Consider the following 16,335-nt stretch of genomic DNA (forward strand, 5'->3'; position numbering starts at 1 on the left):
GCAAGCTATGCAACGGATGCGGTGAAAACACCGCATCCTTTGCATAAGTTTTTCCCATGCGGCCCGCCCGGTTTTTGCCGCTTGCGGCATGCTACTGAGCATGCGCAGTGGCAAAAACCGCATGCGGCGGCCGGATGCGGTATTTGCCGCATCGCGCCGCATCCGGCCGCCATAGGCATGCATTGAGAGATGCGCCGCATCGGCCGAATGCGTCGCGATGCGGTTTTTTTTTGCCGCACGAAAAAACGTGCCAGGCAACGTTCCATCCGGCCGCCGCATCGGCTAAATCTGCCGCATGCGGCAAAAACCGGATGGAACGCAAGGCCATGCGGCACAATGCGGCACTAATTAAAGTCTATGCAGGAAAATCGCAACCGGCAGCAAAAAAAAACGTTTGCGATTTTCCTGCAAAGTGCCGGATTGTGCCGCAGAAGAAAAACCGGAGGTGTGAAAGTAGCCTAAGAATTATACAAGTGTCATCTTTTATTTATTTATTTTTGTACCATACATACACATAATCCTATTTGTGCTGTGGGTGAGATCCATTGCAGACTACCACTGTCCATATTACCGAGGCTTGCTTTTCTTGGCACTCCGGAGAGCCTCTGCAGACACCTGCCCTCACTCTGAAGCTCTCCACAACACGTCCTCTGGTTCTAGTTGACATTGAAGGGAGGCATGTAATACAATTCCTGTGGATGTTCTAGAAGCTTCCACGGAGGAAAACCGCTATTCTCTTGGATGAGTTCCACCAATTAGTTCCTTAAGAGATCAGCTCTTGCAAGGAGAAGGCTGCACAAGGGTCCCGGTTGGAGACTAAGGTGAGTCAGACAGATGATGCCCAAGAGCTGGAATCAGGGATTAAATGCATTGAGATAAAATTGTCTTTACATTGAGGATAGAAAAAACTACAAATAACGACATCACAGGCAACGGGAATAAATAAGCAGAGGAAAACTGGCCACAAGGAGAAAGGATCCAGGAACGACCCACTACAACAATGAATAATTGTGGGGTAAATGGGATAACTTCTAGCATGGAAATCTGGCTAATCTCCGTTGGGCGGCGCGGAGGCGCTCAATCTGGTCTTTCAAATCCTTCCGAGTTCTGGCTACGTCCGCCTTCTCCATCAGTAACACACTCAGGTTCTTCTTGTCTTGGAGCAGAGACAACATTTGCGCCTGCAGCTTCTCAGCAACTTCATGGAGCATGTAGTGTAGAATGATCAGGGGGATCTGGTTACACAAACGGGCGGTCGTGTTCTAGAAGGAATATAGAAGACGAATATTAAAGAATGGATGAAACTATTCATAATATAAGTACAATACAGTACAGTGCATCTCAATAAATTAGAAGATCATCAAAAAGTTAATTTATTTCAGTAATTCATTACAAAACGTGAAATGCATATGTTATATAGAGTCATTACACACAGAGGGATCTATTCCTATATATTATATAGAGTCGTTACGCACAGAAGGATCTATTCCTATATATTATATAGTCATTACGCACAGAGGGATTTATTCCTATTATATTATATAGAGTCATTACACACAGAGGGATCTATTCTTATATATTATATAGAGTCATTACACACAGAGGGATCTATTCCTATATATTATATAGAGTCATTACACACAGAGGGATCAATTCTTATATATTATATAGAGTCATTATACACAGAGGGATCTATTCCTATATATTATATAGCCATTACACACAGAAGGGTCTATTCCTATATATTATATAGAGTCATTACGCACAGAGGGATCTATTCCTATATATTATATAGAGTCATTACACACAGAGGGACCTATTCTTATATATTATATAAAGTCATTACACACAGAGGGATCTATTCCTATATATTATATACAGTCATTACGCACAGAGGGATCTATTCCTATATATTATATAGAGTCATTACGCGCAGAGGGATCTATTCCTATATATTATATAGAGTCATTACACACAGAAGGGTCTATTCCTATATATTATATAGAGTCATTACACACAAAGGGATCAATTTTTATATATTATAGAGTCACTATACACAGAGGGATCTATTCCTATATATTATATAGAGTCATTAAGCACAGAAGGATCTATTTCTATATATTATATAGAGTCATTACACACAGAGGGATCTATTCTTATATATTATATAGAGTCATTACACATAGAAGGGTCTATTCCTATACATTATATAGAGTCATTACACACAGAGGGATCAATTCTTATATATTATATAGAAACATTATACACAGAGGGATCTATTCCTATATATTATATAGAGTCATTAAGCACAGAAGGATCTATTCCTATATATTATATAGTCATTACACACAGAGGGATCTATTCTTATATATTATATACAGTCATTACACACAGAAGGGTATATTCCTATATATTATATAGAGTCATTACGCGCAGAGGGATCTATTCCTATATATTATATAGAGTCATTACACACAGAGGGATCAATTCTTATATATTATATAGAGTCATTATACACAGAGGGATCTATTCTTATATATTATAGAGAGTCATTACACACAGAAGGGTCTATTCCTATATATTATATAGTCATTACGCGCAGAGGGATCTATTCCTATATATTATATAGAGTCATTATACACAGAGGGATCTATTCCTATATATTATAGGAATAGATCCCTCTGTGTGTAATGACTCTATATTAATGTGTTTCACTTTTTGTATTGAATTAGTGAAATAAATTAACTTTTTGATGATATTCTAATTTATTGAGATGCTCTTGTGTGTGTGTATGTATATATATAAATGTGAGCACGTAATGAACTGACCTTGAAATACGCCTCGATGTGCTGAGACATCTCCTCAACAGAAAATGGTGTTTTTGCTTTTTGTGTTCCCTTTCCAGAAATGCCAAATGCAGACACCGCAGCGATGGTTGTGGTCTCTATCGCTGCCTCTGCCCGGACCCTCTTCAGAGCTCCCCCGTACAGCGTGTCCTGGCAGTATATGCTCTTCTCCACCCTGAACTGGGTATGGATCATTTTTTCAGCCTCCCTTTGTTGCTCAATGCAGATATCTACTAGTTTTTCCTTAAGAATGATGTGGGAAAAAAAAAACAATTAAAAGGACTGTGCTGGACCCCACAAACTAAGGGAATGAAAGAAAATCCACCATTCCTCATCAGCAAACCTTCTGACCCCTTTGCAGTCTCGTTAATGTAGACTGGACTGACATCTATAATATGGGCGTCAGCAGAGTTTCGGGCTGGCCATATATCATAGGTAGCTGTCCACAGAATGGAAGAGTCGTCCTCACCCCCCACTTTAAGGAGCGTTTCTGTTTTCTCAGAAATGGTAACGACCTCTGCCAGATACCGCTGCTCATCTCGTGTGACAACAACAGGATCGGCCATATTGAAATCCCAACTGGAAACGCACATGGACGTCCGTACAATTCAGCCAATAACTTCCCATAAGTGTCACGAGCGTGGAATGGCCTGATGTGATCTCAGGGAGATCTGCGATCAGAAGGTCACAGCACATTGTGGATCACAGATCTACTTTGGTGCCCACTCACCATTTACCCTGAGTTGGGACATATTTAATTCCATCCACTACTGAAGGGGTTAAGGTTCACTTCTATCCTGCAGTGATCTAACAGGTAGTTGTTATTTCAGCTGCAGCCACTCCCTTCTGCTATAAGTATCCATCCTCCCTCCTTCCTAGGTCGGCTATAGCTCATACCTATTGCTGTCCACTGGGAAGGAGCCAGTCTACAGAAGAAGCTGAGCTGTGAGTTGGGGCATATTTAATTCCATCCGGTACTGAAGAGGTTATGGTTTACTTCTAACCTGCCGTGATCTAACTGTTTATTATCATCTTAGCTGCAGACGCTCCTTTCTGCTATAAGTATCCACTCCTCCCTCTTTCCTAGGTCGGCTATAGCTCATACCTATGTTGTCTATTTGGAAATAGCCAGTCTCTGGAGAAAGCTGAGCTGTCGCTTCAGTTGCAGCTGAGAAGTTCCTGCCAGAGTGTCTTGTTGTCTCTTTCTCCACTGTTTGCCTTTCAACCTTATGTTGTATTATGTCAGTAGTGAGACTAGAGACTCGCTGGTCTGCACTAGTCAGGGTGAGGTTCAGGGCCAGTGAGGGCCTAGGCATGTGATTGGCGTACAGAAGGAAAGGACTGGTCTAGGGACATTTGGGACTGCAGAGGAGTGTTAAAAGGTGACCCCGTTCCCCTGTTGCTAGTGCCAGGGTCTACATTCTATCGTGTTCCCGATGTATTGTCTTTCCTACCTCATATTGTCTTATGTCAGTAGCGAGACTAGGGACTCGCTCGGCTGCACTAGTCAGAATGAAGTTCAGGACCAGCAAGAGACTAGGTCCGTGATCGGCAAATAGGGGAAAGGACAATCTAGAGTTTTTGGGAGTGCAGGGATCAGCTGCATGGGAGTGTTAAGAGGTGACCCTGCTCCCCTCTCGGTAGTGCCAGGGCCCACCGTTGTATCATGTTCCCGGTGTATTGTCTTTCCTACCTCATATTGTCTTATGTCAGGAGCGAGACTAAGGTCTCGCTTGCCTGCACTAGTCAGAGTGAAGTGCAGGGCCAGCAAGGGCTTAGGCACATGATCGGCGTATGACCCATTTAGGGATGTTTGTGAGTGCAGGGATCAGCTGCATGGGAGTGTTAAGAGGTGGCCCTGCTCCCCTCTCGGTAGTGCCAGGGCCCACCTTTGTATCATGTTCCCGGTGTACCCTGTGTGTTGCGGCACTCATTTCTTTATACATTGGTGGAACCCCGTTAGTCACTCTGTGACAATAAGGCCATATGCGCCTGACGTCTTTTTGGAGAAGAAACTCCCAAGTTTTTGAGAAGTTTAGTGTTTTTGAGAAGGTTTTAGACTTTCCTCTCCAGAGTTTCTGCTCCAAAAACTCCTCAAAAAAAAAAAAGTCTACCTTAGAGGTAAAGGGGTTTATCAGTTTTATAAAATGGAAGGTCTATGCTTGGGAAAGACCAAGATCAACGGTGGTCTGAATTTCACTCCTGCCAATGAGCTGAAGTGACCCAATTACTTAAAAGTGGATAAAACTGCACAAATGCTACTAAGTGTGCCCAATTCTGGTAAAAGGAGTAATATAAGCAATGAAGAGAACACAGGGTTGGTCCGAGCACAATCGCCCCTTCCCCAGCTGATCGGCAGGGTGTCCTGCGCTCCATCCCCTCTCATCCGATCCTAACAATTTTTAAGTTGGAAATTATAAATCAGTTTTATTTATTTTAGAGAATTTTGCAAAACAGTAATACTGATCCTACCTTTGCGCTTCTGTAAAGATTGTAATAATTTGTGAAGTGCTTCACCGCGGTATCGTGGAAAATTGATCTGACAAATTCTAAAACAAAAAAACAAATAAATAAGCGCAGTCCGTACCTTGTACCTAAAGCACTCCAATAAAAGCAGCGACGTTCATGTTTTACTACAGTGTATAGCAAAGCTGTAAAACTGCCACTTGACATTTCCATCCCCAACAAAGTCCATTTTCCACAGGCTGATTTCTGGAGTTTTTTCTTACCGGTGACTTCTTTCAGCTTCCGGATGGCCGGTTCCTCGAACGTTTTAATTTGATTCCTTGCAATGTTTTCAAATGTTTTAAAGTTGATAAATCCTGTAAGTTCCCGGCCACGATGTTGGTTCTCAAACGTGTTAACATCATCTTTTAATTCCCGTGGGACTGATGGGCAAATGATAAAATATAAGATCGTAAAAAAACATGCTATAGGACGTCCATTGTATGCAAATACATGATTGCTTATTAGTAACTATTTGTTTAAGATCAATAAAAGGGGTAATCCAACTGGAAACCCCCTCTATGAGCAAGAATGCCGGTAGAGATCAACTGATGACAAAGACAGACACTGGTCAGGAGATTGAAGAAAAGTTACCAGCATCTTAGGTAGCTAGTAAGTGGGGATGAGTGATACTCGCAAGTTGGTGAGGCACCTGAGGGCTTAGTATAAGGCTAAGGCCTAAGGGCCGCTTTGCACGCTGCGATATCGTTACCGATATCGCTAGCGTGCGTACCTGCCCCCATCGTTTGTGCGACACAGGCAAATCGTTGCCCGTGGCACACAAATTCGCGCGGACCCGTCACACATACTTACCTGCATAGCGACGTCGCTGTGACCGGCGTACCGCCTCCTTTCTAAGGGGGCGGTTCGTTCGGCATCACAGCGGCGTCACTAAGCGGCCGCCCAATCAAAGCGGAGGGGCGGAGATGAGCGGGACGTAACATCCCGCCCACCTCCTTCCATCCGCATTGCGGGCGGCCGCAGGTAAGGTGAGGTTCCTCGTTCCTGCAGTGTCACACAGAGCGATGTGTGCTGCCGCAGGAACGACGAACTACATCGTCCAAGCAGCAGCAACGATAATTGGGAATAGGGGGGATGTCACTGATGAGTGATTTTGAACGTTTTTGCGACGATTCAAAATCGCTCATAGGTGTCACACACAACATCGCTAATGCGGCCGGATGTGCGTCACAAATTCCGTGACCCCAACGATATCGCTTTAGCGATATCGTAGCGTGTAAAGCCACCTTAAGCCACACTGCATGAAAATCTGAGCGAGTGGAATGCGATAAAACATTGCATTCCACTCGGACCAATATTAGCCTCTGTGCCAGCACCCATGAGTGATTATTTTCTCAGCCCTTATTGGACCGAGAAAATAGTCGCAGCATGCTGCGGGTGCAATGCAATCCTTGTATCTCTTGCACCCATGTCTATGGGGCAAGAGAAAAATCACACTCGCAGAGCGAGAATGGCAATAGCCGTCAACGGAGGAGAGAGGGAGATAAATCCCTCCCTCCCCTCCGCAGCGCTGTCCCACCCCTTCTCAGTATCGGCCCGCCCCCTGCAGCTGTGGTCTGATCGGACCTCAGTCGCAGTGACACTTGAATGACACTACTCCCGCTGTGCTGCCAGCATGAGCCGAGTGTCATGCGAAGATCGCAGTAGTCCCCGGTGTGGCCCCGGCCTAAAGAGGAGAATAAGTAGCTCAAGACTAAGGTTGTTACAGAGATGGGCCACTCCAGATGCCGCCTCTAATGAATAGTCAGCGTAACAGCAGCCTAACAGCACCAATCAGGAGATTGAAGAAATTAGCAGCATCTTCGGTAGCTAGTAAGTGGGGGTGAGTGATACTCACCAGTTAGTGAGGGCTTAGTACAAGGCTAAAGAGGGGAATAAGTAGCTCAAGCCTAAAGGTGAAAGTTGTTGCAGAGCTGTGCCCCTACGTGCAGGGCAGATGCCGGCTCTAATATATAGTCAGCATAATAACACCAGTCAGAAGATTGAATAAAAGTTGGCAGCATCTTAGGTATCTAGAAAGTGGGGATGAGTGATACTCGCAAGTTGGTGAGACACCTGAGGGTTTACTGTAAGGATAAAGAGGAGAATAAGGCCTTGTGCGCACTAGGCGTTTTTGCCGCGTTTTTAGCGGCGTTTTTTACCGTGTTTTTGTGCTGAAAACGCAGTGACATTGCTTCCCCAGCAATGTCTATGGGTTTTCATAAGTGCTGTCCGCACACAGCGTTTTTTTGTAGCTGCGTTTTTGTGGTGACCACAAAAATGCAGCATGTCAATTATTTCTGCGTTTTTCACTGCGTTTTTCACCCATTGAGTTCAATGAGATGTTCAACAACGCAATGAAAAACGCATATAGCCGCGTTTCTATGACTAAAAACGCAGCTATAAGCGCAAGGGGTGGGTACTACAGTGACGTGTACAGGAAGAGGATTCCTTCTGTTGGTAAACACAGAAGCATGAATCCTCCCGGTACCGTCACTGCTGCCTCCACCTCCCGTCCGGTGCCATGTCAGCTCCGTGCGGCGCCATGTCTGGGCGGGAGGTGGAGGCAGCGGCGAAAACCAAAGTGAACAGTAGAAAAAAAAAAAATGTCATATATACTCACCTGTCTGCAGGGTCCCGGTGCCATGCCCGCTCCCAGCCCCTGTCTCAGCGGTACCGCCGCTCTGGCTGTGTGCAGTCTCCCCGGGGCAGGACCTTGCTTGCAGGACCTGGCGGTGGATCACCTGATGCAGTCATCTGACGCATCAGCTGATCGTAGTCTCGCCGGCTTTTTCGCGCCCGGCCGAAAGGTATACAGGGGTGCCGTCAGGGGACTTCATCAGCTGATTACCGGCAGCTCCTGCAGCGATCGGACAGGATCAGACTCCTGTCCAATCGATCGCTCCAGGAGCTGCCGGTAATCAGCAAAGCACATAAGTGAGTGTTATTTTTTTTTTCTACTGATGCATCAGCTGATTGTATAATCAGCTTTTATACAATCAGCTGCTGTGTCGTGTGATTCACGTCCTTTAACCTGACACATCATCTGATCGCTTTGCCTTCCAGCAACCGATCAGATGATATTGGATCCGGATTGGACGGCGCGGGACCCTTGACCCAGGATTACTGCGGAGGGGGGTTCTTTATTGCAATAAAGATGGAGTCACTAATTGTGTTGTGTTTTATTTCTAATAAAAATATTTTTCTGTGTGCTGTGTTTTTTTTTTTTATCATTACTAGAAATTCATGGTGGCCATGCCTAATATTGGCGTGACACCATGAATTTCGGGCTTAGGGCTAGCTGATAATATACAGCTAGCCCTAACTCCATTATTCAACAACAGGAAGATGAAAAATCGACCGCAAACAGCTGCTATGCCAAACAATTTATTTTTTATTCAAGCGTTCTTTTCATCGGTGCAGATAAAAATGCGGGAGGTGACTAGGATGCGAGTCCCTCCAAAGGACGACGGCCGTTTCGTCTGTAAGCCAGACTTCTACGGGTCTGGACCCGTAGAAGTCTGGCTTACAGACGAAACGGCCGTCGTCCTTTGGAGGGACTCGCATCCTAGTCACCTCCCGCATTTTTATCTGCACCGATGAAAAGAACGCTTGAATAAAAAAGAAATTGTTTGGCATAGCAGCTGTTTGCGGTCGATTTTTCATCTTCCTGTTGTTGGATCTCCTAGCTGCTCAATACCGACCAGCATGCTGCGCCTGCAAACCAGCGCTACATGGCAGTCATCAGCACGTGAGCCACTGAACTTGGAGGTAATCTGAGGGCAGGCGGTGCAGGACTTGTTCACTTGTTGCTACACTAACTCCATTATTACCCAGCTAGCCACCCGGCATCAGGGCAGCTGGAAGAGTTGGATACAGCGCCAGAAGATGGCGCTTCTATGAAAGCGCCATTTTCTGGGGTGGCTGCGGACTGCAATTCGCAGTGGGGGTGCCCAGAAAGCTTGGGCACCCTTCACTGTGGATTCCAATCCCCAGCTGCCTAGTTGTACCCGGCTGGACTCAAAGAAGGGAATTTTGTTACTTACCGTAAATTCCTTTTCTTCTAGCTCTTATTGGGAGACCCAGACGATTGGGTGTATAGCACTGCCTCCGGAGGCCACACAAAGCAATTACACTAAAAAGTGTAAGGCCCCTCCCCTTCTGGCTATACACCCCCAGTGGGATCACTGGCTCACCAGTTTTAGTGCAAAAGCAAGAAGGAGGAAAGCCAATAACTGGTTTAAACAAATTCACTCCGAGTAACATCGGAGAACTGAAAACCGTTCAACATGAACAACATGTGTACCCGCAAACAAACCAAAAATCCCGAAGGACAACAGGGCGGGTGCTGGGTCTCCCAATAAGAGCTAGAAGAAAAGGAATTTACGGTAAGTAACAAAATTCCCTTCTTCTTCGGCGCTCTATTGGGAGACCCAGACGATTGGGACGTCCAAAAGCTGTCCCTGGGTGGGTAAAGAAATACCTCATGTTAGAGCTGCAAGACAGCCCTCCCCTACGGGGAGGCAACTGCCGCCTGCTGGACTCTTCTACCTAGGCTGGCGTCCGCCGAAGCATAGGTATGCACCTGATAATGTTTGGTGAAAGTGTGCAGACTCGACCAGGTAGCTGCCTGGCACACCTGTTGAGCCGTAGCCTGGTGTCGCAATGCCCAGGATGCACCCACGGCTCTGGTAGAATGGGCCTTCAGCCCTGATGGAACCTGAAGCCCCGCACAACGGTAGGCTTCAAGAATTGGTTCTTTGATCCATCGAGCCAGGGTGGCCTTAGAAGCCTGCGACCCTTTGCGCTTACCAGCGACAAGGACAAAGAGTGCATCCGAACGGCGCAGGGGCGCTGTGCGGGAAATGTAGATTCTGAGTGCTCTCACCAGATCTAACAAATGTAAATCCTTCTCATACCGATGAACTGCATGAGGACAAAACGAAGGCAAAAAGATATCCTGATTAAGATGAAAAGAGGATACCACCTTCGGGAGAAACTCCTGAATGGGGCGCAGCACTACCTTGTCCTGGTGGAAGACCAGGAAGGGAGCCTTGGAAGACAACGCTGCTAGCTCAGACACTCTCCGAAGAGATGTGATCGCTACCAGAAAAGCCACTTTCTGTGAAAGTCTAGAAAGTGAAACCTCCTTCAGAGGCTCGAAGGGCGGCTTCTGGAGGGCAACTAGTACCCTGTTCAGATCCCATGGATCTAACGGCCGCTTGTACGGGGGAACTATATGGCAAACCCCCTGTAGGAACGTGCGCACCTTAGAAAGTCGTGCTAGACGCTTCTGAAAAAAGACGGATAGCGCCGAGACTTGCCCTTTAAGGGAGCCGAGCGACAAACCTTTTTCTAACCCAGATTGGAGGAAAGAAAGAAGGGTAGGTAATGCAAATGGCCAGGGAGACACTCTCTGAGCAGAGCACCAGGATAAGAATATCCTCCACGTTCTGTGGTAGATCTTAGCAGACGTGGGCTTCCTAGCCTGTCTCATGGTGGCAACGACCCCTTGGGATAAGCCTGAAGACGCTAGGATCCAGGACTCAATGGCCACGCAGTCAGGTTGAGGACCGCAGAATTCCGATGGAAAAACGGCCCTTGGGACAGTAAGTCTGGTCGGTCTGGTAGTGCCCACGGTTGGCCGACCGTGAGATGCCACAGATCCGGATACCACGCCCTCCTCGGCCAGTCTGGAGCGACGAGTATGACGCGGCTGCAGTCGGATCTGATCTTGCGTAGCACTCTGGGCAAGAGTGCCAGAGGTGGAAACACATAAGGGAGCCGGAACTGCGACCAATCTTGCACTAGGGCGTCTGCTGCTAGAGCTCTTTGATCGCGAGACCGTGCCATGAATGTTGGGACCTTGTTGTTGTGCCGGGACGCCATTAGGTCGACGTCCGGCCTTCCCCATCGGCGACAGATTTCCTGAAACACGTCCGGGTGAAGGGACCATTCCCCTGCGTCCATGCCCTGGCGACTGAGGAAGTCTGCTTCCCAGTTTTCTACGCCGGGGATGTGAACTGCGGATATGGTGGAGGCCGTGGCTTCCACCCACATCATAATGCGCCGGACTTCCTGGAAGGCTTGCCGACTGCGAGTCCCTCCTTGGTGATTGATGTATGCCACCGCTGTGGAGTTGTCCGATTGAATTCGGATCTGCTTCCCTTCCAGCCACTGCTGGAAGGCTAGTAGGGCAAGAAACACTGCTCTGATTTCCAGAACATTGATCTGAAGGGTGGACTCCTGCTGAGTCCACGTACCCTGAGCCCTGTGGTGGAGAAACACTGCTCCCCACCCTGACAGACTCGCGTCTGTCGTGACCACCGCCCAGGACGGTGGTAGGAAGGATCTTCCCTGTGATAATGAGGTGGACAGGAGCCACCACTGCAGAGAGTCCTTGGCCGTCTGGGAAAGGGAGACTTTCCTGTCCAGGGATGTCGACTTCCCGTCCCATTGGCGGAGAATGTCCCATTGAAGTGGACGCAGATGAAACTGCGCAAACGGAACCGCCTCTATTGCCGCCACCATCTTCCCGAGGAAGTGCATGAGGCGTCTTAAGGAGTGCGACTGACTTTGAAGGAGAGCCTGCACCCCTGTCTGTAGTGACCGCTGCTTGCTCAGCGGAAGCTTCACTATCGCTGAGAGAGTATGAAACTCCATGCCAAGATACGTTAGTGATTGGGTCGGTGACAGATTTGACTTTGGGAAGTTGATGATCCACCCGAACGCCTGGAGAGTCTCCAGTGCAAAATTCAGGCTGAGTTGGCATGCCTCCTGAGAGGGTGCCTTGACCAGTAGATCGTCCAAGTAAGGGATCACAGAGTGTCCGTGAGAGTGCAAGACTGCTACCACTGCCGCCATGATCTTGGTGAACACCCGGGGGGCTGTCGCCAGACCAAATGGCAGAGCCACGAACTGAAGATGTTCGTCTCCTATCACGAAGCGCAGAAAGCGTTGGTGTTCCGTAGCAATCGGCACGTGGAGATAAGCATCTTTGATGTCTATTGATGCTAGGAAATCTCCTTGAGACATTGAGGCAATGACTGAGCGGAGGGATTCCATCCGGAACCGCCTGGCGTTCACATGCTTGTTGAGCAGTTTTAGGTCCAGAACAGGACGGAAGGAGCCGTCCTTTTTTGGAACCACAAGAGATTGGAGTAAAATCCTCGCCCCCGTTCTAGAGGGGGGACAGGGATCACGACTCCTTCTGCTCTTAGAGAGTCCACCGCCTGCAGCAGGGCATCTGCTCGGTTGGGGTGTGGGGAGGTTCTGAAGAACCGAAGTGGAGGCCGAGAACTGAACTCGATTCTGTACCCGCGAGACAAAATGTCTGTTACCCACCGGTCTTTGACCTGAGACAGCCAAATGTCGCAAAAGCGGGAGAGCCTGCCACCGACCGAGGATGCGGAGGGAGGAGGCCGAAAGTCATGAGGTAGCCGCCTTGGAAGCGGTTCCTCCATTTGCTTTCCTGGGGCGTGAGTGAGCCCGCCAGGAATCTGAGCTCCCTTGTCCTTTCTGAGTCCCTTTGGACGAGGAGAATTGGGGCTTGCCCGAGCCTCGAAAGGACCGAAACCTCAACTGCCACTTTTTCTGTTGAGGTTTACTTGCTCTGGGCTGTGGTAAGGAAGAGTCCTTACCCTTGGACTGTTTTATGATTTCAGCCAATGGCTCACCAAACAGTCTGTCTCTAGATAATGGCAAGCTGGTTAAGCATTTTTTGGAACCAGCATCTGCTTTCCAGTCCTTTAACCATAAGGCTCTGCGCAAAACCACAGAATTGACGGCCGCCATAGAGGTACGGCTCGTAGATTCTAGGACAGCATTGATAGCATAAGTCGCAAACGCAGACATTTGCGAAGTTAGGGACGCCACCTGTGGCACTGCTGGATGTATGATAGCATCCACCTGTGCTAAACCAGCTGAAATAGCTTGGAGTGCCCACACGGCCGCGAATGCTGGAGCAAACGACGCGCCGATAGCTTCATAGACAGATTTCAACCAAAGGTCCATCTGTCTGTCGTTGGCATCTTTAAGTGAAGCGCCATCCTCTACTGCGACTATGGATCTAGCCGCAAGCTTGGAAATTGGGGGATCCACCTTTGGGCACTGGGTCCAGCGTTTGGCTACTTCAGAGGGAAAAGGATAACGGGTATCCTTAGAACGTTTAGAGAAACGCTTGTCTGGATGAGCGTCGTGCTTCTGGATTGATTCTCTGAAGTCAGAGTGGTCCAAAAAAGCACTTAATTTACGCTTGGGATACAGGAAATGGAACTTCTCCTGCTGTGCAGCTGCCTCCTCTGCTGAAGGAGCTGGGGGAGAAATATCCAACAGTCTATTAATTGCCGATATAAGGTCATTAACCATGGCGTCACCCTCAGGGGCATCCAGATTGAGAGGGGCCTCAGGATTAGAATCCTGATCACCGTCCTCAGTCTCATCACAGAGAGATTCTTCTCGCTGAGACCCTGAGCAGTGTGATGACGTGGAGGGTCTTTCCCAGCGAGCTCGCTTAGGCTGCCTGGGACTGTCATCTGAGTCAGAGACTTCAGCTTGTGATGCTTGAGACCCCCTTGAAGTACGGATTAGTTCCAACTGAGGGGGACCAGAGAGCATAGCCACAGCAGTGTCCATGGTCTGAGGAACTGGCCTGGCCTGCAAGGTCTCCAGGATTTTTGTCATAGCCTCAGACATTTTATCAGCAAACACTGCAAAGTCTGTCCCCATCACCGGGGCAGGGTTCACAGGCATCTCTGCCTGGGCTACCACCACAATAGGCTCTGGCTGACGAAGTGCCACTGGGACTGAACATTGCACACAATGTGAATCATTGGAGCCTGCCGGTAGATCAGCCCCACATGCAGTACAAACAGTGCACACAGCCCGTGCCTTGGCAGCCTTGCGTTTTGCGGATGACATGTTGCTGCCTCCTCAGAGCAGTACAGGGTGTCCAGCCAAGAAGCGACCTACAGTGCAACTATATATATATATATATATATATATATATATATATATATATATATATATATATATATATATATATATATATATATATATATATGGTACCAAGACAAAAGTACACTATATATCACTGAGGCACTAGTGGGGCCAGCACTACTGTGCAGCTTACCGCCCGCTTAGGAGCGGTGTGTGGTCGCCAGAAATCCCTCTAGTCTGGGTCTCCCAGAGCCTGCTGCCTTTCCCCAGCCAGACCGCATGTGTAATGGCTGCCGGCGTCCCTGTGGAGAGGGGGGGCGGGCCCTGGGCGTACACCGACGAAGAGCGGGAAGTCTGCTTCCCCTTGTGCCTAGTGAGAGGGCTGGAGCATGTAAATAAAGCTCCAGCCCTCGGCGCTGCCTATTGAGCAGCGTCTCTCCCCTACCCTGATTGACAGGGTGGGGGCGGGAACGAAGCGGCGCTAGGCCGCAGAAGCCGGGGGCTAAAGTTAGAAGCGCCGCCGCCGTAAAAGCGCGGTCGGCGCAAAGCCCCCGGCGCACCACAAGTCGCAGCTGCGCCGCCGCTCCAGGAGCGGTCGGCGCAGTAGTTCCCAATACACAACGTCACTCAGCAAAGCTGCAGTGACCTAACCCCCAGCGTACAGCGCCACTGTCCCCGGCGCACTACAACGCTCAGCAAGCCCTGAGAGTGTCCGTGCCTGCCGGGGACACAGAGTACCTGAAAGTTGCAGGGCCTTGTCCCTGAACGGCACTCCCGCTCCACATCCAGCAGGTTCTATGGGTCTGTGGATGGAGCCCGGCCCCAGGGCTTGGGGGCCGGCAAGATCCCACTTCCACAGAGCCCTCCAGGGGATGTGGAAGGAAAACAGCATGTGGGCTCCAGCCTCCGTACCAGCAATAGGTACCTCAACCTTACAAGCACCAACCGCGGGTGAGAAGGGAGCATGCTGGGGGCCCTATATGGGCCCTCTTTTCTTCCATCCGATAGAGCCAGCAGTTACTGCTGACTACAAACAGTGGAGCTATGCGTGGATGTCTGACCTCCTTCGCACAAAGCAGAAAACTGGTGAGCCAGTGATCCCACTGGGGGTGTATAGCCAGAAGGGGAGGGGCCTTACACTTTTTAGTGTAATTGCTTTGTGTGGCCTCCGGAGGCAGTGCTATACACCCAATCGTCTGGGTCTCCCAATAGAGCGCCGAAGAAAATTAGGCGAAGCTCACGTCATTTTTTTTTTTTAATTATTTCATGAAATTCATAAAATAATTAAAAAAAAAGGGCTTCTCTATATTTTTGGTTCCCAGCCGGGTACAAATAGGCAGCTGGGGGTTGGGGGCAGCCCGTACCTGCCTGCTGTACCCGGCTAGCATACAAAAATATGGCGAAGCCCATGTCATTTTTTTTTTCTTTTTGGGCAAAAAACTGCATACAGTCCTGGATGGAGGATGCTGAGCCTTGTAGTTCTGCAGCTGCTGTCTGCTCTCCTGCATACACTAGTGAATGGAGGATGCTGAGCCTTGTAGTTCTGCAGCTGCTGTCTGCTCTCCTGCATACAATGAACATTTTGAAGAAGGAAATGACATCAGACCTTTTTTTTTTTTTTTCATTAACAATCTTTAATGGCATTGTGCACTGATTAAAAACGCAGTGAGCAAAAACGCAGCAAAAAACGCACCAAATCGCGGCAAAAACGCATGCGTTTGTCGCGTTTTTTAGCCGCGGATGCGTTTTTTGAGACAAAAACGCACATAAAAACGCAGCGTGAAAAAAACGCCTAGTGCGCACATACCCTAAGAGCTGGGCCACTCCATACAGGGCAGATGCTGGCTTTAAAAGTCGGCATAACATCAGTGTAACAGCAGCAATTGGCGCTAGATGTTTTCACTGCTTTTTAACTAATTAAATGCAGCTTTCAATTACTAACAGTAGCACTTAAAAACACCAACCACTGCCGTGACGCGATTGCGGTTGTTTGGGACTGATGGGTTATCATGGTAGGTGAGAACTTGCTGAAGGCCCTTGTCGCAGT

General features: G+C 48.3%; 1 protein-coding gene across 1 annotated transcript in view; it reads right to left on the reverse strand.

Annotated features, from left to right (window-relative positions):
• Positions 1-535: 535 nt before the first annotated feature.
• The window catches only part of LOC142290890 (interferon-induced GTP-binding protein Mx2-like), a 30,797-nt gene continuing 14,997 nt past the window's right edge, over positions 536-16,335 (reverse strand). The window contains exons 11-14 of the mRNA XM_075334957.1: positions 5,576-5,734; positions 5,319-5,395; positions 2,829-3,089; positions 536-1,262 (exon numbers count right to left, since the gene is read on the reverse strand). Of these exons, the coding sequence (XP_075191072.1) occupies positions 1,032-1,262; positions 2,829-3,089; positions 5,319-5,395; positions 5,576-5,734 (728 nt within the window). The 3' untranslated portion in view covers positions 536-1,031. The remainder of the gene's footprint in view (positions 1,263-2,828; positions 3,090-5,318; positions 5,396-5,575; positions 5,735-16,335) is intronic.

This window comes from Anomaloglossus baeobatrachus, chromosome 2, assembly GCF_048569485.1.
Source record: "Anomaloglossus baeobatrachus isolate aAnoBae1 chromosome 2, aAnoBae1.hap1, whole genome shotgun sequence".
NCBI classification, from domain to species: domain Eukaryota; kingdom Metazoa; phylum Chordata; class Amphibia; order Anura; family Aromobatidae; genus Anomaloglossus; species Anomaloglossus baeobatrachus.